The sequence below is a fragment of the Tiliqua scincoides genome, chromosome 4, assembly GCF_035046505.1.
Source record: "Tiliqua scincoides isolate rTilSci1 chromosome 4, rTilSci1.hap2, whole genome shotgun sequence".
In the NCBI taxonomy this organism is placed as follows: domain Eukaryota; kingdom Metazoa; phylum Chordata; class Lepidosauria; order Squamata; family Scincidae; genus Tiliqua; species Tiliqua scincoides.
In genome coordinates this window covers 189,087,111-189,108,435 of record NC_089824.1, presented here as the reverse complement: position 1 = coordinate 189,108,435, position 21,325 = coordinate 189,087,111, and the positions used below count along the sequence as shown (strand labels likewise).

The 21,325-nt window shown below is 42.2% G+C and overlaps 2 protein-coding genes across 4 annotated transcripts in view; both read right to left on the bottom strand.

The window, feature by feature from the left end:
* Positions 1 to 1,603, bottom strand: part of MMP24 (matrix metallopeptidase 24) — a 39,465-nt gene extending 37,862 nt beyond the window's left edge. Inside the window, exon 1 of one of the 2 annotated variants that reach the window (XM_066623125.1) lies at positions 1,448 to 1,603. In XM_066623125.1, coding sequence (XP_066479222.1) covers positions 1,448 to 1,603 — 156 coding nt within the window. The remainder of the gene's footprint in view (positions 1 to 1,447) is intronic. The other variant, XM_066623126.1, reaches the window with a different exon arrangement.
* A 6,820-nt stretch (positions 1,604 to 8,423) lies between these two features.
* The window catches only part of LZTR1 (leucine zipper like post translational regulator 1), a 30,150-nt gene continuing 17,248 nt past the window's right edge, over positions 8,424 to 21,325 (bottom strand). The window contains exons 13-20 of one of the 2 annotated variants that reach the window (XM_066625142.1): positions 20,499 to 20,676; positions 19,566 to 19,735; positions 17,894 to 18,050; positions 17,190 to 17,316; positions 16,162 to 16,311; positions 15,209 to 15,314; positions 14,153 to 14,233; positions 8,424 to 11,540 (exon numbers count right to left, since the gene is read on the bottom strand). In XM_066625142.1, coding sequence (XP_066481239.1) covers positions 11,424 to 11,540; positions 14,153 to 14,233; positions 15,209 to 15,314; positions 16,162 to 16,311; positions 17,190 to 17,316; positions 17,894 to 18,050; positions 19,566 to 19,735; positions 20,499 to 20,676 — 1,086 coding nt within the window. In that variant the 3' untranslated portion in view covers positions 8,424 to 11,423. Of the gene's footprint in view, positions 11,541 to 14,079; positions 14,234 to 15,208; positions 15,315 to 16,161; positions 16,312 to 17,189; positions 17,317 to 17,893; positions 18,051 to 19,565; positions 19,736 to 20,498; positions 20,677 to 21,325 lie in introns of both variants that reach the window. The other variant, XM_066625144.1, reaches the window with a different exon arrangement.

The following is a 21,325-nucleotide window of genomic DNA, read 5'->3' as shown; positions in this document are numbered from 1 at the left end:
GTTGAAAGAATTGTTGCTGACCATACATATTGCCTCCAAGTCATAAAGACTTGCATACAGTAGCATTTTCTTTATGTGTTTTTCTTTAGTAACAATTTGTGAAAATCTCAAACTTAAGAAAAAAAACACCACCAAGAGAAACGTAATACTGGATGCCCATTCAAGTCATTACCGATGAAAGACAACCCACACAATGCCACAAAACGCTAGCAAAGAGAACAAAAATGTGATTTACACAGCAACAGCCCTCCAAAATTAAAAAGGAAGAAAACACTCTCGTTATCACGCAGCACAACAATGAACAAAAAGCCATTGCTACACTTCTGCTTTTATCTGTTGTGGTGGTGCTTGCCGTAAAGACACTATTGAATAGTATAATAGTGTGCATGATGTGCATTTGTGTTTTAAGAGACTGTTACACACAGGCTTTGATGAATTCTTCACATATTTTTAGAGAGAAAAGAAATCGAGACCCCCCCCCCCACCCCGGCAGGGGATGGTTCATCTGTCTGCACTAAGTAGGGACTCGCAGGACCACCTCCCTCAGACAAGTCACCTTTTTTATTCCCTTCCAACACCTAAGCTTCTTCGATGGTGCTCCCCCAAGACCCCAAAACACAGCCAAACCCCCCCCAAGAGCATCCTTGGCCTCTTCTCTGGCTGTTCTGCCTCACTACTGTGAAGACAGACCCCCCCCCCGCCACCCAGTCCTCCAATCTCCATCCAGCTAGGCTTGTGGTACCAAACAAGTCTCCCACGTTCTTGCCCCCCCTTCTCAGAAAGGGTGGAGAGGAGCATAGACAGACCCCCATCACCACCACCTTGTTGTGACTGGATTTCAAAGACAAGGCTAGGGCAGGGGAGGCACCTCCACTTCACTATTGTCAAGACCCCCCCCCCAGCCAACCAGCCCTCCAATCTCCACCCAGCTAGGCTGCTGGTACCCAAACAAGTCTCCCATGTTCTTGAAAGGGTGGAGGGGAGCAGAGACACCCCCTCCATCAAGATCATTATCACCACCACCCTGGATTTCAAAGGGAAGGCTAGAGCGGGGGGGGCACCTCCACTATTGCCAAGACCCCCAGCCAACCAGCCCTCCAATCTCCACCCAGCTAGGCTGGTGGTACCCACGTTCTTGGAAGAGTGGAGGGGAGCAGAGAGAGACCCCCCCGCCTCATCATCATCACCTAACAGTGACCGGATGCCAAAGGCAAGGCTAGGGCGGGGGGCACCTCCACCAGCCCCCCGCCACCCGGCGGGGCAGGCGATTGGCAGGGCTCCCCCTCCCCTGCGAGGGCCGACTCAGCCTGCCACCAGCAGACCGGGGGCTGAGGTGGCGGCGGCGCTGCCAGCGCGGGGGGCGACGCCCGGCCCCGCTCGCCCCCTCCCCCGGGGATGGAGGCTCTCCGGGCGCCCCCGCCTATTCTCCGTCCCTCACGGCACCCACCAAGGCCGGCGGCTCGCCGCTCCCCGTCCCTACCGGGCCGACGCTGGTGTCCCCAGAAGCGCAGAGCAGGGCGCTGAGCAGGGGCAGCAGGCGGCGGCACCCCCAGGCCGGGGCTCCGCGGCAACCCCGCTGCCGCCGCTCCATCGCGGGGCCCATCCCTGCACCTGCTCAGGCAGGGAGAGCAGGGCCTGGCCGACCGCGCATGCGCCTCGGCCGGAGCGCGAGGCTGGGGTGCGAAGTGCGGCTCAGCCCCATTCAGTTCCTGAGGTGACCGGGCGCCCCGTCCTCCGGGGCCTCCTTCAGCCGCCCGGCCGGGAGGGAGAGAGAGAAGCCTCCCTCCGGGACGCCTGGAGTGGCTGCAACACTGAGGCTGCACCCTGTCTACACTTACCTGGGAGTAAGCCCCATTGACTCTAATGGGGCTTACTCCTGAGTAAACATGCACAGGATTGGGCTCTGAGGCTGCAATCTTGTCCACACTTACCTGGGAGTAAGTCCCATTGACCACAATAGGAATTACTTCCGAGTAGACAGGCATAAGATTGTGCCCGGAAGCCCCACTGAACACCATGGGAGTTAGGACACAATCCTAACCAGGTCTACTCAGAAGTAAGTCCTATTTTGTTCAATGGAGCTTACTCTCAGGAAAGTGTGGTTAGAATTGCAGCCTGACTTTTAGCAAGACATGCATAGAAGTGTGCTGTCAAGCAGTGAGATTAGAAAACATGACACAGGAGGAGGGAGATGTGCCATGCACAGGTGGGCACGCAGGTTCCTATCTGGTTTCTGGTAAGTTTCTGGTAAGAGCCCTGTACAGTTACCCAGTAACACAGGTAGTGAATGGTCATTGTGATACATAGAATGTTGGTTTGTTAGGACCAGCCCCAATTTGGGAAGGGAGGTGTAAGTGCAATGCATTGGAATAGGCTGGGAATAATCACTCATGTCCAAACTTTGTTGCCTATGTGATTTTGGTGTACACAGCCATTCATTGAGACTGCAGCCCAGCTCTGCGTGGTGATTCAGAAGTCAGTCCACTGTCTTCCATGGTGCTTACTCCAGAGACGTGTGGTGGGTGAGGAGGCAGGTGAGACATGCATGTGTTTACTCATGAGTAGGCAAACCTGCCTCAGTCCACTTCAGAGGACTGGCCGAGGGGAATGCAATGCCAGCAAAATGGTCCCACTCCAATGAACACAGGCCTGAAAAAAACACTCAGAAAGGAAGTCCCCCCCCCCAACCAGACTGACAAGGAAAATGTATTGAGCCCTATAGGAAATGAAACTGAGCCACAAGTCCTTGTTTACTCAGAAGTAGGCAAACATGGCTAAGCTCTTATTGAAGGCCAGGTGAAGGGGAATGCAAGGCCACCAGAATGCTCCTGATCCTATGAACATGGCACTCAGCAAATTCTCCAGAGAAGTGGCACCCATCACAATAGTCAAAAGGACTAAAAATCCAAAACTTAAGCAGCTGGTTAGGTGAAACTGTGTGTGTGTCTGTGTATTCTCATAAAGTTAGGTGGGTCCTGATGCTAAAGTGTTTGAGAACCACTGCCATACAGTACAATCCTATACATGTTTACTTGGAAATACGCCCCACTGTGTTCAGTGAGACTTACTCCCAGGAAAGTGTACATAGGATTTTAGCCTTAGGGTAGAGCACAGGTACTGTATGCAAAATATCCCAGATTCAGTTTCTGGCATTTTCCAAGTAAGATAGAGAAAAATTTCTGACTGAAACCCTGGAGAGCCACTGCACAGTTAGTGTGGACAAACAGAGCTAGAAGGACCTACGGTACAACTCAGGATAAGGCCATTTTCTGTGTCACCTCTTCTACTGTAACTAAGGCCCAAATCGGGGGTGGGGGTGGGGGTGGGGTGGGGGAATCCCTTTATTTATGAAAATCTTGTTATTTTGGATAAACTTCATAAAATGTGCCAGAAGTTCAACCAGCAAATGGGTTTGAGCCTGCTGCATTCCCCACAACTAGTATGCCTGCTTTTGCTCCTCATCTGAGCTTGTCTTCTCTCTGCAGAAGGAACATATCCAATTTAGCAAAGCAAATCAAGCACAAGAAGTAACTCTACGCATTACCCATAAGAAGGGTGCCCCCACCCAGTGTTGCAAACTAATGTGACTAGTTCACCACTGTGTTCCTGAATGTAGTTATGAAGAAGCTAGAGAAATGATGGGGAATGAGGGAGCTTTCTATCACTATAGGTGCAGTGCTTTTTTAATAGAAATCACATTCCAAACAATGGCGTTTAGCAAATAATTTAGCATTTTAACAAAACGTAACCAAGAAAACATGATCAAAGACAGATATTGGTACTGATGTTAAGAACAATATAAACCTAACCTGGCCAGGGGCCATATGGTCTTAAAAGTAAGACAGATACATACACTGGAGGAATGTTGATAGTTAACATGCCACCAAAATGGAGCTGAATTTGTCTAGTTAGGAAATTGAGTGCTTGGATAGCATCTCACAGCCCAATCCTAACCTGTGCTGACACAGCAGGACCTCTGATGTATCCAACACAGCTTAGGAGCAGGCTGGAGGTCTCCTAAGGATGAGCGGATATTTTACCCCAAGTAACATCCCAGCCTGTCCAATGGGGCTACTCAGATCTGTGCCAGCTACTTAGCTGGTGCAAGTTCAAAAAGCCCCATATAGGACTTCCAGGCCTGGGAGGGAGAATACAGTGGAGGCCTGCTCTGCTGATCCTGCCCCCACAACACTGTAACCCAGAACATTATAAATCTAATGTAGTCTCTAATATTTAAATAAAGTAGAATAATCAGTGCAGGCATGAAAGACAGGTTTCATACTCTTCCAGGCCAATCCAAACTAGAGCTATGCAGCCCTTTACGACAGTGGAACACAGTCCCACTGGTGCAAATGATTATATGGCAGTACGCACTGCGCGCTGGCAGTGACAATTTTGGGGCCACTGCCACAAGTGGTTAGGAGACTGAGGTCTCCTGCCACAACCGGCTACCACAGCAGCTACTTTCAGCAGTGAACAAGGCAGAGAGGGGGTGGATCCTCATGGCACTGGAGTGCACCAGGAACCTAAACCTGTTCCCTCTCCCTTACTCTCCTTGGACTTGCACCAGCAAAATACCTGGTGCAGATCCAAGGAGACCCATTGGAGAAGTGGAGGCTTGCTGTGAGGTAAGAGAACAAATGTTGAGAAGGCCTCCGATACAGCACACACTCCACTGGCATGGCTGCATCAGCAGGGGGAATTTAGTTAGGATTGGACAGTTTTATCATGATGTTTTCCAAATTAAATACAGTATATATTATCACCTGCTGGGAGAATTCTAGACTATGCCTTTTTCTTCCAAAAAAGTTAGATAAAATGTTCAAATGTGGCTGTTGGTATATTTATTCAGTCAAAGTGTTGCATTTGAGTATGGTGTTGCATGAGGATTGGTGAAATCTGAGTTCAACCCTCCAAAATGCTCCATAAACTCACTGAGACCCAATTTTACATCTTATGAAGAGTGAAGCTGCAAAGCTATGATAGTAGAATTATGGATGCTTTAGAATGTTTCCCCATGCAAGAAAACACTCACTACACATCATGAATGAGCACATTGGAAGAAAGATTTAGTGCAGACCTCTGATTTGCTGGTTTACTCTGTGCAGGATTGTTGATGATGATGAATAGGAGAAGATTCAAAAATTCAACTCCCTACCCTGTCTTCATCTTCAGTGCAACAGTTCAGTACCACCTCTAGCTTACCACCTTGCTCTGTGTAATGTAAAAATTGAGTCCAAGTGGCTTTTGGCTACTCACTGGGATTGTTAAGAAAACATGGGAGAAAATATGAGCCACTATGAGCATCATGGTGGAGTGCAAATGTAATAAATATGAGATTGCCAAATGAGGGGCTCATGTGCTGATGTTCTGTTTTTTTAAAGTCCTCAAAAGTATAACCTTTGCTGATGCTCCAAATAGGAAAGATTTGAATTGATGAGTCTCCTGAAATAGTTACATCTAGTTTAATTCAGTATATAGTTTAACTTCTAAATAATATTACTAGTGCCTATTACCCTTCATATCTAATATTAGTATTCTTGAAAAGCTGTTACAATCAGAAGACATGATGAGAACACTCTTATGTGCACCTATACAAGAATTTCTTGTATGATATCCATTGAGAATTTCTTCCTGATATCCAGCTGGAATCTCCTCTCTTGCAGTTGGAACCTATTTGATCCAGTTCTACTCTCAGAGGTAGTTGAGAACAAATTTGTCCCTTCTTCCATATGACAGCCCTTCAGGTATTTGAAGAGTCCTATCATATCCCCTCCCTGCCTTCTAGTAATTCTTAAACTTACCCCAAGGTAACTGTGTATAGAATTGCAGCCTTTGCATAGCAGTGTCAAAAATAGTTTGCAAAAACCAGTGTCTTGGCAGCAGCACACAAAATGAATATTGTTACACTGGAAAAAATTTCAATTCATACACTCAATTTGAACTGTACAGCTGGCAAACTAAATGGTAATTGAAAAATGTAATAGCCATTTTATAGAGATCCCATTTAGAAATAGCTTTAAATTTCAACTAAACTTACAACTGTTAATGCATTGACCTTCCTCATTTCAATGCAGACAGCTTAACTCACATTTTTGCATAATGTTCAGCAGTATAAAGCCATCTAACTGAAGGACACAACCAATTGATAAAATATTCTAAAGAAAGCTACTAGGACTCCTTATAAGAATAGCATGGTGACTGTGTTGGTATAGTGGTCAGCCTTTACCTGGGAAACAAAAACAAATAGAGGGACAGAAACCTCCCTAATTATTGTGATAAAAGCTTACCATTGCATATAGGTCTATATTGTTTGAATAACAGAAACATAAAGCAAAATGAAATAGAAAGGAAAATATAAAACTAGTTTTAAAAAGGAGGTAGAGTGAGCAAGGAAATTACCTTTCACATTAGTTGGAAAGTATCACCTCTAAGGCCAACTGAGAATTAAAAAGACGCAAGGGCATGTATCTACTAACTATTCTATTCAACAAGGTAAAAAGAATATAAAATGCTGGCAGTGTCATTCTCTAACTGCAAAGGTTAGAAAGAAACTGCTCCCAAATAGCTTGCTATCACACAAATCAGTCCTGTACTTTTCTCTCTGGTGCTAATAACTGAAAAAATGATTAAAACCCAGACTACATGACTACAGGATTGATATTGCTAGTTCCAAGACATTAATTTCTAAAATATTTACTAGGTAAATAATAAGTAAACATGGCCTATTCATTAAAAATGTACATTTTAGTTAAAGCCACAAATTACAGCACAGTATTCATTCTGCAGATGAAAAATTTCAACTCCACTGAGGTGTACATTACATATGTCCGTCTATCTAACTATAGGCTTTTCCAAGGTACTCAATTCTGAGATGCAATTGTTTCTGAGTAAGAAAGAAAAATAAAGCATTCCAACCAGAGTAATGAGCTATACATACAAAGAAGTCTAAAGCAGGGGTTTCAAACACAAGGCCCATGGGCCAGATGTGGCCCCCAGAAGCAAATTAATGCACTTCACAGTAGACTTTATACCTTTAGCTGTCTTCATAGCAGCACTTATTTCATTCCACTTTTTAAAGTTTTGCTCAAATAGGATTATTATTTAAATTTTTCCCCAACAGTTCCTGCAGCTCAGGCTAGGCCAGGTTGTAATCCAGGTTCTTGGCCTAGAGTCCAGTAGGGCCTGTACACGTGAGGTTTTTCTTCAGGGTCAGCATCATTTAGTAGACATTTACATGTGAGCAAACAAGCCTAATTATATTGTTTTTTCTCAACTGTTAACCCAACCGTTAATAAGACCTCTTTGCTTAAAGCCTCTGCCATGTTCTAGGCGCAGTGGATTTGTTAGCCTCCCTGCTCTGCAGGCACTACTGTCAGAGTGGGTGTAATAAAAACCCTGAAAACTATTCTCGGGAAGAGGTTATGGCTAGAGAACCCATCTAGGAACCAGATCTCGGGCTACTGGCAGCGGCCTAAAACTAGGGAGTCTTATCCCAGTAAGTTGCATGTCCAAACCCACTGGAGGAGTGGGGAATGGGAAGGGAGTGAGTGCTTGGCACTAGGTGCCACTGCCCTAGATCAGTGGGTGGTTGCTGGAAGCCCCCCCCCCAGGTCTTCATGACAACATGAAATAAGTTTGATACCCTTGATTTAAAGTAAAAATTAATTTGTGAAATATCCAATTCACAACGGATCTTAACAGCTTTGACAACTGCTGCACCACCGAGAAAAGCATAATCAATGACTAGCATTCAGAATGAATATTGTCCCAAGTACCCAAGAGTCTATCCAGGATTTGCTTTTAATTTCCTACTCTTTTATTATCTGACGACTACACACAAATACATAACAATGTGTTTCATTGGAGCCATATGTTAGCGATGAATTAAAGTAATGAATGAAAAGTTGCTTCAAATTCTTTCCAACAAAATGAAGTGTGGGTTAAAAAGTCAAAAGCCTGCAAATGTCTTTACCAGAAGTGATCTAACAAAGGATATCACCTCACCCAGTTTATCCCATTTTCTGGCACCAACATGTTAATCCTAGGTATGAACCCAGAGATCAAATGCAAGAGCAGTAAGCCAAACTTGTTGGAAATTTTTAAAAATTTTCACCTATTTCTCATTCTAATATAATTATATTTCAACATTCCATGATTTATTTCTGCAATTAACATACCTATGCATTCCTGTGTGACTAAAACTAAGATAATCACTTTAAGAATGATTTTGGTTGAAAAGTGTACATATATACATACATGAGAGTACATACTCTCAACAAGGTTAAAAATCTGAAGCGAAATTTTTATTCTTCCTCCAAAAATGTCTTAGTTGAAGGATTTATTTGATTCAAGTAAATTTACAACATTACACAACATGTATCCAGAATGAGCCAGTAAAGAGCAAGGCAACTCTCCAACTATAACTATCAATAGAGACACAGCTTTATTCTGGCAGACAGATAAAGAGACATCTTTATTGGACCAATTTCTATATTCATGATTTGAGATACACTCAGAAGTAACTATATGACATGTTGGACATTAATCTTCCCTAATTAAAAGGAGAAGATGCCTAGGGTTTCTAAGAATATAGTACATATGATATTAATACTCCAAATTACAATATAAATTTACACTTCTTGCACCCTATACTTTGCAGGAAGCACATTCAACTTTTAAATATAAACACAGACATACAGAGAAAGATGATAAATGGGTTTTTCAAAGAGAGTCTTGGGTGACATCTCTTTAGACACAGGGAAAGAAAGAACATTTACTAGTTGGCAACACATACTGGACACCTTGTCAACAGATGCCTCAAGTTGTGACTTGTTACACTGCTGGAGACGCAGAATGCAATTTTGGCTGATCCACTGCATTCATTATTACCCGAGAAACCATCCCCAGGAGGCACTGAGATAACCTCTGAGGCCTCATCCTCCAGATTAAAAGGAATCAAATCAGGTAGCAGAAGAGTATGGATATAAAAGGGAAACAACTTTTGAATACTGTGATAAAACTAGGTAGTTTAAATTTAGAGGTGATGGTGAATCAGAGAGGCATTATAAATATGAAGTAATTGTTTCATATGAAATATGAAGTAATCGGACACAGGCTAGGGCCCACTACAGGGCCTACTCTGTGGCAATAGTGGCAGCGAAGCACTCCTTCTCTGTCACTATCGCGACTGCACATAGCTGGCCAGTGGAACTGTTTCGTGTGGTGCGGGGTCTCCTCCATCAGACCCCATTAGTGGATCAGGAGGACCACACCGAGGTCCGCTGTAACACCTTTGCCAGGCACTTTGCGGATAAAATCGCTCGGATTCGCCACGACTTGGACTCCATGTTGACAATGTCTAGTGATGTTCCCGTGGCACCTGTCAATCCTGTTTTGTGGGATTCTTTTCAGCTTGTAGAACCTGAGGATGTGGACAGGATCCTTTGGAATGTGAGGCCATCCGCCTGCCCGCTGGATCCATGCCCAGCATGGCTGATTACATCTGCCCAGGAAGGACTGGCCAAGTGGACAGAGAGGGTAGTAAATTCATCTTTGAGGGAGGGGGTGATGCCTCTGGCATTAAAGCAACCCCCTCCTGAAAAAGCCCTCTCTGGATCCCTCTATGTTGGATAATTATCGGTCAGTCTCGAACCTCCCATTTCTGGGCAAACTGATCGAGCGGGTGGTGGTGTCTCAGCTCCAGAGGATCCTGGATGAAGTGGATTATCTGGATCCCTTTCAATCTGGCTTCAGGCCTGGCTTCGGGACGGTGACAGCCTTGGTGGATGACCTATGCTGAGGGCTGGATGGAGGGAGTGCATCCTTGCTAGTTCTTTTGGACCTCTCAGCGGCTTTCGACACCATTGACCATGGTGTCCTTCTGGGACGGTTGGCTGAGGTGGGGATCAGGGGCACTGTTTTGCAGTGATTCCGGTCCTTCTTGGTCGACAGGTCCCAGATGGTGGTATTGGGGGACTCGTTTGGCATCCTGGCCCTTGAGGTATGGGGTGCCACAGGGTTCTATATTGTCCCCCATGTTGTTTAACATCTACATGAAACAGCTGGGAGAGGTCATCTGGGGATTTGGAGTTGGGTGCCATCAGTATGCTGATGACACTCAGCTCTATCTCTCCTTTCCACCTGACTCCAGGGTGGCTGTCTCTGTCCTGGAGCATTGCCTGGAGGCAGCTGGGATCTGGATGAGGGCAAACAAGCTACATCAGGTCCTCCTGATGTAGAAATCCACGATGCAGGTGCTGGACTATCGCCCTGCCCTGAATGGGGTTGCACTCCCCCTGAAAGAGCAGGTTTGCAGCTTGGGGGTTCTCCTGGACTTGCAGCTCTTCCTGGATGTCCAGGTGTCGACTGTGGCCAGGGGTGCCTTTGCCCAGCTTCGGCTGGTGCGCCAGCTGCAGCCGTATCTGTCTCGGGCTGATCTGGCCACGGTGGTCCATGCCATAGTGACATCAAGATTAGATTATTGTAACACGCTCTATGTGGGGCTGCCCCTGAAGACGGTCCAGAAGCTACAACTAGTGCAGAATGTGTGGCTCGGGTAGTTGCTGGGCGTTCACGCCACTACTCTGGTGGCTGCACTGGCTGCCCATTCGTTTCCGGGCTGAATTCAAGGTGCTGGTTATGACCTTTAAAGCCCTAAACGGCTTGGGACCAGCATATTTGAGAGATCGCCTTCTTCTGTATAATCCAGTCCATTCTCTAAGGTCATCAGAAGGGGCCCTGTTGGTTGTGCCATCATTGAGAGTGGTGAAGGGAATGGCGGCCAGAAACAGGGCCTTTTCAGTGGTGGTACCTGCACTATGGAATTCCCTCCCCTTTGAATTGAGAGCAGCTTCCTCATTATTAACGTTCCGGTGGGGCCTGAAGACTTTTTTATTCAGGAAAGGCTTCGAGGCACTATAAGGGCTGCTTTTAAAAATTTATAAATTATGTCTTTTACTGCGTGCTTTTAATCTGCTGCTATGTATTTTGTCTTGTTTTAATTGTTTTTAAGTGTTTTGTATTTTTAATGTTTATCTGTTTCCTTGTTTCCTTGCATTTTAACTTGATTGTTAGCCGCCTTGGTTGCCCTTCGGGGAGAAAGGCGGAATACAAATCTAATAAATAAATAAATAAAGTAATTGTGCAAATATTTTCTGGCTTGATTATGAATAGATAAATTGAGAATGTCATAACCTCTTCTTTGCACCTGCGATATCAGAATCAGGTTCAAACGTTTTTTAAGAAAGCAGGAAGTTCCACTACACAGTCAGCCATCTTCTCTTTCCTTTTAATAAGACATTAGGTTCTATTGTGGGGATGTTTTCACCAGATCAGTGTGGAATGGTAACAAAATTAGAGAGATTGATGCTACATGTAGGAAAAGTGCAACCTTGAAGAACAAGTGCAAGATACAGGAAGTCTTAGATATCTGAGCCAAGCTCAGCACACTGCTTGTCTGATATGTGATTTGCTAATGATTCTATTATGTCAAGTAGGAGAGGCTGACTGAGTGACCGAAGATTTGGCAACTTGGAGACCTTCAAAGGGATAAAACAGAAAAAAATCTAATTATCAATGTGTTTAATTGATGCCTGAAAAACACAGAAAAATAGTTACAGATGAAATAAACCATAATTATATTCTAATAGTATAACTATACTATCCTCCATCACAAAATTACTACTAGACAGTCCCAACATGAAGGTCCCATCTTTAAAACAATAAAGCATACAGCAACTATTTTTAAAACTTATATTCCACTCTTTCGGAAGCAACACTAAAATTGTGTCACTTGTAGTCAGGTTTTCAAAAGACAGCTGACAAAAGACAATCTTCCAAAAACCTGCCTTGATTTTAATTGCTCTTCAAAATTCTAAACCAAACCATAATTTTCCTATAAGCAGTATAATCTCAATTGAAAAGCAAAACAACCACTTTTTCTTACTCTTAAGAAAACATTACAGCATTACACACACACCTCTATTTTTATCTTTTGCCATTATTTAATATTTCTTCCTATCATTATGTAGATAAGTATAAATAGTAATGCACCCTGCATATCTTATGGAAATCACAGTACATTTAAAATGGCCTCTTGGCTACAAAGTGTCACTAGTTTCATCTTACCAAATTATGCATCCAGGAAAATAAAGTGTTTAAGTAAAGCTAGGGATGATAGCAGGGGTCTGTCAGGTTGAAACACTGTTGGAAGGCCCACCTGGTCAGGCTGATTCCTGATTTGTCAGTAACAGTTATAGTGGTTGCACCCATTAGGAGACAGGCAGAGGACACCACGGTGATCCCAGCACAGGATTTTGCTCCCAAGGCCCCAAGCAACATGGTAATAGTGCTGAAAGCTGCACTGTACATTTTTATTTAACTAATGTTTATGTACTTATAGATCAAAATGGGGAGGGGGAAATAATAGTATCATCATGGAATAGAAGAGAGTGTTTGTGATAGCATTTGTGCAAACCTGCCCTACACTGAGAAGGGAAAAGGTATTGTGTTGAACAATTAAATCTCAGAGACAGAGAAGAATCAAAACAAACTCCAAAAAAATCAAGTTATAATTATTACCCAGTACGCTTAAAATTATACTCCTACTAATTAGCCAAAGGGGCACTTTTAAAATGGTTCTGTTATGTTTAGCTGGGGGATAGCAACTGTCCTTATTCACCCTAGTATAGTGTCTTTCCCAGTTTCTTTTTGAAGGTGGGTCCTTTTCATCTTTTTTTCATAAGGACAGTGGGAGGAAACCAACTTTAATTTGTTTTGCAGTGTAAGCTGCTTTGTGAACTGTTGAAAAGCACTGTTCAAAGTATACTTTTTAATGTATGTTTGTATGCATCTATAAAGCATTATTAAAATTGACATTATTTCATTAATTATGGAAAAATGGATCTAAGCCAGAAAGAATCTAACATAAGACAAGTTAGCTGTCATTTAAAAAAAGTTTTGTGATTACAAAAATTAACACCATCCACATCTCTCTTTACCCTCATCACCTGGAAATTAAGCAAATTATAATTTTTTGAAATCATTTATGAGATTCTTTGAAAACCAGCAGAAAAAAGGACTTACAATTATGGCTTTTAAAATATGGAATTTATACTTCTAATTGCAATTTAAAATTTTGTAACACTACCATATAGATTCAAATACAATGGCCCATATTCAAAGACCTACCCACAGTGAAAGTCAAATTTCTCCTGATCTTTCAATTGAAACAACAGTTAAACCACATAGCATTTAGTTTGTTGGACTTGCCACCAATCTTGCCCCTCTTGTGTTTAAGGCAGGTTGCCCTGATAGCTTTTAGATTTTTATTTTTTGAGACACGTGTATGTTTGTCCATACATTTGTGATTAAAGCAATAGATGTTTTTCAAAAGTAAAAATTTACTAATCAGATAGGTGAAAAATTTATTGGTGATACAGTTGGAATAAGCCAATCAGTGCCATGCACAAGTGGCTTCTGTTGCAACTTTGCAGAACTGTTTTTCTCCTAACGATAACAAAATACTGGTAAGTAAAGATACTTTTTTTGAGGGAGGGGCTTGTTCAAATCAGCCCTACTGCTGAAGAAATGACACCATTCTTTACCCTATTAAGCTTCATAAAATGAACTTGAGCTAGCATAATGCCGTGTTTGATTTGTCTTTCCAACAGATGATCTGGAAAGTTACTGTTGAATAAACATAGGTCTTAAAAGTTTGGATTTTCTGAACAAGTGCTATGGGTCTTTGGATCTTGACCAATGAAAAGCATCTTATGATTTCATGAAAATAATTAGTATTACCAAAATTGCAGGAAAAATATTCCCTTTGAACAGAAAGTTGAGTGTTCTATTTATGCCCATTCCTAGAAAATACATTAGTTGTATTACATGACCAATGAATACCACCACTACACACACACACCATGGCTTTGCACATGAAATATTTAAGAGATGCCACAGATAATATAAAAGTGAAAAAAATGTTCAAAAGACAAAGTATAACTCAGGATTAAAGACAGGTTACAAAAGCATAGCATACAATCCAAAGGGAGGAACAAGAATGAAATGGAGGACTACCTTAAGCTGTTTTCAACCATGGCAGTGAAAGGGGACAGCAGATGCCCAGAACCCCAGAAAACATCCAACCAACCTTGGTGAACTGGTGAACAATGATATGAAGGCAGTGTCTCTTCATGTCCAGAGCCTGGGTCTTGTCAGCTGCCTCTAAAATCTGAAACAGAGCATTAAAGTAAATTTACAGTAAGCTTATAAAAGCCTATATGAAAGAACAAGTTTTACAAAGTTGTCTTATTTGACTTGCAGCAGCAAACTGCATAGAGTTGTATACTAACTATGAACACTCTCAATTTCAATTTCACGTTTTACTCTATGGTCCATGTCAGAAAATATTTGGAGCAGTGAAATTACCCTTAGAGATGGCCTCTTAATTATCATTGGGTGACTCAGATATAATGCTAGATTATGTTTCTGCATTATGAGTATTAGCTTTGGCTTCCTCCTTCCTTCATACACAGAGATTTAAAGCTTCCAATCACAGTTTGCAGTAAACCATAGTTTGCCATTTTGTCTGAACCTGGTAAACCATAATTTGCAAACCACAGATTGAATGTGAATTCACTGCTATATAAACCCCATGAGTGGGTTCACTGCATTACAAACTAAGTACAAAAACTGTAGAACTTCCTACACAAAAGTGGCTTCTTATAGGCAGCAGGTAAAGAAAATTGGGGAGAGCTAGCTGCAGCTGAATTCTGAATTATGCAGCAGTCTGTCAGGAAGCATAGCTAAGAGATAGTGGTCTTCCTTATCATACTTTTAGATTCAAAGCAAGTTAGGTGTGCCTTAATCCCAATGATTTCACAGGGTCTTGTGCAAGTTTCCTATACAAATGAGAGCATATGAGCCATTAGTTATTTGATTTTTCTCTGTAAACCGCTTTGTGAACTTTTAGTTGAAAAGCGGTTTATAAATAATAATAATAATAATAATAATAATAATAATAATAATAATATATAATGCATATTCCTCCAGATTGTGGCCAAAATGTTTTCTGGGAATGTGACTTTATCCTAGAAACCTTCCAGGCCAAATTTATGGGCCTTATAATTGATTATCTCTCATAGAGCAAAATCTGTTAGAGACTCATTTACAATTAGTTTCAAACCGATTACGTGGCAACAATTACCTGGAGCACATTTTCCACAGTAACATTCATTTCCAGGTTCTGCTTACAATATGCTTGAAGTCTGTTATTGTAGAATCCATAATAATAAGGGGCAGCAAAGAGATAGCTAAAAAAAGCCAGTTAAAGAGAATTCATGTTGGAAGTTGCAAGCAACAAAGGTACAATAAACCTAAATGGAATGGCAATAAGAACGAGCAGCAATTTGACCTCTGCCTGCATTCTCTCTAATGTGTTATTGTTATAATTGCAGCTGGCTGCCTCCTTGTCTTTGGCTCTGGGCCATGCATATTGCTCCTGCTTCGACTACACTAGACTATCTATGCAGCAGCTGTTACCAGATTTTTTGTGTGAACTCAAACATTCTTGAGAGACATCGTAAGCAAAAAAGGGGGGAACGTGACCTTGAGCAGATTCATTTCTTAGGATGAGCTACCAACATCTTGATTCCTAAAAAGAGTATCTGTTGATCAGCCTGAGCTTAAGAAAATCAGAAGCTATATAAAAACTTAGGAAAAGATAACCTAGGAACATTATTCTAAGATTATTAGGCTTGTTTGGACTGGGAGAAGAATGTGAGCATATGATGAACTTCCAGGAGTTAAGAGATGGGTGGGGGGCACACAAAACATCCTCATATGAACTTTTGGGCAAAGGCTTACAAAACAGGGTCTATAATAATAATTTATTATATCTGCTCAAATACATAATAGATATCTATTTTCTCAAAATTCATATTATACCCTTCAAGATTTATTAAAGTGTAACAGTGGATGCAAACTATATTAATTGCCAAGAATGAGTGGTTCATCTAAGGGACACATACATTTATATGTGACAATTAATATACATTGAGTAGACTTATATAGAAATACTATACATTATTATGTATGTTTCTACACAGGTATAAAAAGGAAGAATCTGATCCAACATATTAAACTGGATGAAAAGGATACAGGGAATCTTCAGGCGGCATGTTCACTTCACCATAATAAATATATCTTAGCATAGATTCAAATGCTTGTTTGCTTGGGACCATCTCACCTATGGAAATATTAACTTGCCCATCTTCTGGCATAAAAGAACGAAACATAGCTTCAAAGTAACTGGAAAAATACAAATATGGTGATGCAAAAAGAATCAGGTAAGCAATAAGATTTGTTGTCCAGCAAATAAAAAGTGGATTGCTGCAGGCAGCGGCCGGGTGTGTGTGTGTGTGTGTGTGAAGGGAAATGAATACTAGCACCAGGGCATTCCTTAAATGCATCTTTTAAAAGTTAATCATAAATTAATTGCTTAAGACTCAATTTTTTTTTCAAGAGGCAACATATTAGCTAGTATCTTAGAAACAAGTTATAATTTAGCATATTCTACTTCTTCCCCATTCTTTCATTACATATATATAAGTGAACCTCCAAACTGGGAGGTACTCAATTGTGATCCTGGTCCCTGTGCTGCTGTGAGCTAGAACTGTAAAATGCTGCCCCTTATGTAGCCCAGAGGCCTAGAAACATAACTTCCAGTTTTGGAGTGAAGTTTTTAGGGCTTCTGAGGCCTCCCCGACCCTCAGTATGCCTTTTAAAGCTTCCAGAAGACATAAAAACCAAAGTGATGTTTTTAGGCCTTCCAAAGGCCTCAGAAGGCACTCTACGGCCCAGTAAAAAGGCCTGAAGGAGCAAAAAATGGGCGGCAGGGGGAGGGGGAATTTGCCTTCCTGCCCCCCTGAGTATGCCAGTGGAAGTACCATGGTTGTTTCAACATGAATCTTGGAAATTGAACCCATCGTTCAATTGTGTATTTAATATCCAGGATTATTCAAACAGCAACAGGATCACTTAGTTTGGGAGTTCACTAATACATGATATACGAAGAATATGGGAAGCAGGAAGAAATGTGGAATGCAAGAGAAGGTGAAAAGTGTACTGTCCAAAACAGCCCTAAATATAATACTGTATCAGTGAATTATTTATCTGAGTGGACATACCTTGAACGGGCTGCAAGAATTGCTTTATGAGCTGGCCTTGGGTGACCATCTAAGAGCAGTATTATATCACAGAATTCTAGTCCGGCACCTTCCAGATAAGCTTTCATATCCTGAATCAATGAAGTTCCTAAACAAATAAACAAGACACAAAGCTATGAATCACTGTGTAGTTAACATGAATCTGAACCACATCTGTAGGTTGATTTTCCTTTAGTTTATTGATTTATACCCCACCTTTCTACATAAAAATGCACTCAAGGCAACTTTCATTCAAAATAATGTAACAATATATTGGCATCTCAACAAAAGCATAGCTGAATAAAACACTTTTAAAAAGTGTTTTATTCAGTCTACAAAGTTCTACAAAGTTCACTGAAACCATATGTTTCAATATGATTTCACTGCCTTTGTGAACGCAGATAAGTGAGGGGCCATGCACATCTCCCTAGAGAAGCCATTCCATAGTATAGGTGACATGACAAAGAAGCCTCCATTTTAGTGCACAACTGGCAAAGATGAAGGACCCTTTCTGTAATGTAAAGGAATAATGTAAATTTCTTTCTCAATGTAAAGGAATAAAGGTCATTGCCAGGTTTATATGAGAAGATGCAGTTCTCAACAACCCTGGTCCTAGGCCCTAAAAACTAGCACCTTCACAATGAGTCCTGGAACAAACTGGTAGTCAAGGAAGAAAGGCACATTACCAATATCAAGAGGTTGATCAGAATGTGTTCGAAGAGGAGGCTGCTGCTTTCTTCGTACAATCTCCACTATCAATGATGAAGAAAGGTGTTCAAACTCTTTCATCATTATTACCTGATTAAAGTGTGATTCTTTCACCACAAAATTCAGGCAGTGTTCCTAAAAGAAACAAAACAATTGCTTTTCATCTGATCACACACTAATATTTTGTACAAAAAGCACATTTTTGGAGTATTTGTCTTCCAGTATGAGGTGGAAAGGAGAGATAGAGCTGTATTGTTAGCATACTGATGATACTGGCCATCAATAAATCCTCAGGTGACCTCTCCCAATGGTTTCATGTATATGTGTTTAACAGCATAGCATCCTGCATGTCAAAAGTCAAGGTGCTGAAGAAGCATCCACCAGAACGTCCTTCTGGGACCTATCAGTCAAAAAAAGAGCAGAACCACTGCAAAACAGTGCTTCCAAAACCCCAACTCAGACAACGACCCCAGAAGAACACCATGGTTAATGATGTTGAAAGCCTCTGAGAGGTCCAGCAGGACCAACAGGAACACACTATCCCGGTCCAGTACCCTGCACAGGTCATTAACCAAGGTAACCAAGGCAGTACAGAACATTTACTGAATTCGTTTCCGGGCCCAATTCAAGGTGCTGGTTTTGACCTTTAAAGCCCTATACTGCTCTGGGCCAGGATATCTTAGAGACCGCCTACTCCCGTACAATCCGGCTCGCCCTCTCAGGTCATCAGAGAAGGCCTTTTTGCAAGTGCCGCCACCCAAGGAGGTCCGGGGGGCGGCTGCAAGAAATAGGGCCTTCTCGGTAGTGGCACCAACATTATGGAATTCCCTTCCCCTTGACTTGAGAATGGCTCCCTCTCTTGAGAGTTTTCGGCAAGGCCTGAAAACACTGTTGTTTAAACAAGCCTTCTGATTTCTGGCCTTTTTAACATTTTTATACATTTTTTTTTTTTACAGGTTTGATTCCTCGATGACTTGCTCTTTTATGCTGTCTTTTAATCTGACTACTGTTTTTATGGCCCTGTAATGTGTTTTTAAATGTTTTTATCTGTTTGGATTAATGTTTTTAAAATTTGTTTTTTTTAATATGTTAGCCGCCCTTGGTCCCGTTAGGGAGAAGGGCGGGATAAAAATAAAGTTTTATTATTTATTATTATTATTATTTACTGATGACTACATTGCTAGTTTCTTCCATGTATTTTCTTTCTGCTGACACCTCTTGCCACTGGCTCCATATTCAGGGAAAATTTTTACTCACATACTTTGTTTCAGTTGTTATGTTTCAGCCTTCTGTTTTATTCATTGTTGTCACAGCTGTTTCAACTGATAGGTCAGACTCAGCACTATATTGCATTGTCATTTCCCATTTCACAATGAGGGCTCCCGTCAACACAACACAATTTGCTGGCACTTGAGTAAGTGGAACAAGCGAAAAACTTATGGGTCCACTTGCTCCCAATTATTAGGACTGCCCACAAACCCAGTGGTCTCATACAGCCAAAGAGTCCACATTTGAGATTAGCTGACAAGAATTTTTAGGAATGTTTAATAGTCAATCTGCTTGACATACTGAGCACCTAGGGGGAAAAACACAGCTTGGTTCTAGCTACACTAGTATTTTGAATTAATTTACAATCTAGCAAAAACCTACTTTTAACTGATCCAGCTGAAGCTTGTTTGCATTTTCACACACAACGAGCACATTCTGAAGATCTACTGATGCCTCAATGTATTGGACACAAAGTTGTTCCAGTCGGGAGAGTTTGAAATTTAGGGCCAACTTGTATACATCCATTATTAGTAGTACGTCTTGAACATGCCCTGCACAACATAAGTAAATACATTCATTGCACATACTGTATATAGCTTGGCAGGTGCAACAACAGAGAGAGAAGGAAGTTAAGGCCCCTGAAGCAAGTTAAGGCTTTCCTTGGAGAAAAAAGCAGTGAAAGAAATACCACCATGTGCAGTGGGAAGCTACCAAGCTAGTTCTGCCACTTTATTCTAGAAAGGCTGTTTTGCTCCCCCTTTACCTGCCTTTTATTGGTCCACTGAGATATCCTCCCTGACCCAATACAACAGCACAAAGTCCTCGATCCACCTCAAGTCCAAGCAAGAGGGAGCAATGTTGCATGTAGCAACATTGAACGTAGGTAGTTGTGCAATGCTGCTAGGCAGAAAGAGAAAGAGTAGCAAGATGCAAAGCTGGCATCTTAGAAATGGCAGTTCTCCTGTGCTTGTTGTGTCTGGCCTTTTAAATAAATGTAATTGCTGGCATTTTGCCACTCATTCTTAGTGGCCATAGTCTGCTGCCTGAGAAGGGTACCTCTCTGCTCTTGGAGGAATCCCTTTCTATGTGCTACTAAGAGTTTCTATAACATTAGCACAGAAACTGCAAGCATCTAGCAAAGGTCAGATCCAAATATAACTGCTTTTAACTGTTCCACACTGACAGAAAACACAAACAGATGAATGACAAACCTTCTATGGACTGCAAGCAGTTTTTATCTGAAAGAAACAAATCCAGACAGAGACCAATGAAAAAAATTACTGCTCCTCCGAGAAGACAGCTCTACTGTCCTACCTTTGCGTGGGTATTTGATTTTGTCTGTGTAGAGGAACTGCATGAGCACCTCAAAAGGCTGGGCTTCTGCTTCCCGGATAGTCACCTCTAACAGTGGCTGCAGTGGCTTCACATTGCTGCCTGTCATCTCTTTCTGGGGTGTCCCTTGTCCTTCCTCATCAACCTCTTGCTTGGATTTCTAAAGGACATGGGGAAAAGTCAAATCTGCAGTATGTTGTACAGTGGTATTACCATGTAGGATCTTCTATAATCTATTTAGCCACATGGACAACCATGTGCATGCATATAGCATACTTAGCAAATCAAACTTACTGGTTTTGCATAACACTTCTGAACAAACCAAAATGTGTTGTTTCTAAACCAAAGAAATAGTCCCAATGCAGATGAAGCTTCTGCTTTTGACCATTTAAAGCAGGGGTGCCCAAAGCCCGGCCCGTGGGCCACTTGCGGCCCGCCGTGGGTCCCCATCTGGCCCCCACGTGGGTCCTGTGCCTCCAATGGGCACAAGGCCTGCTGAAGACTCACTGGGGCCCGTGCTCACCCAACGCACGAGCTCCCAGTATGGCTTTCCCTTGCTGCCTGCAGTGAAGGAAAGACCAGCCCAGCAATGTGTGCAGGGTGTTTTATAGTCATAAAGTAACGCGAGAATTGCAGGTCTCGCGTTACCTTATCGCTAAAAGCCCTTGTGCATGCACATGCTGAGCTAGTCTTTCCCTGCCAGGCTCCTGGGCAACACATGGAGCCTGAAGCAGGAGGGAGAGACAGAGCGCCTGCATCAATGCCTGCGCAAGGGAGGTTGGGTGGGCGTGCGTGTGAGTGAGCGGGCG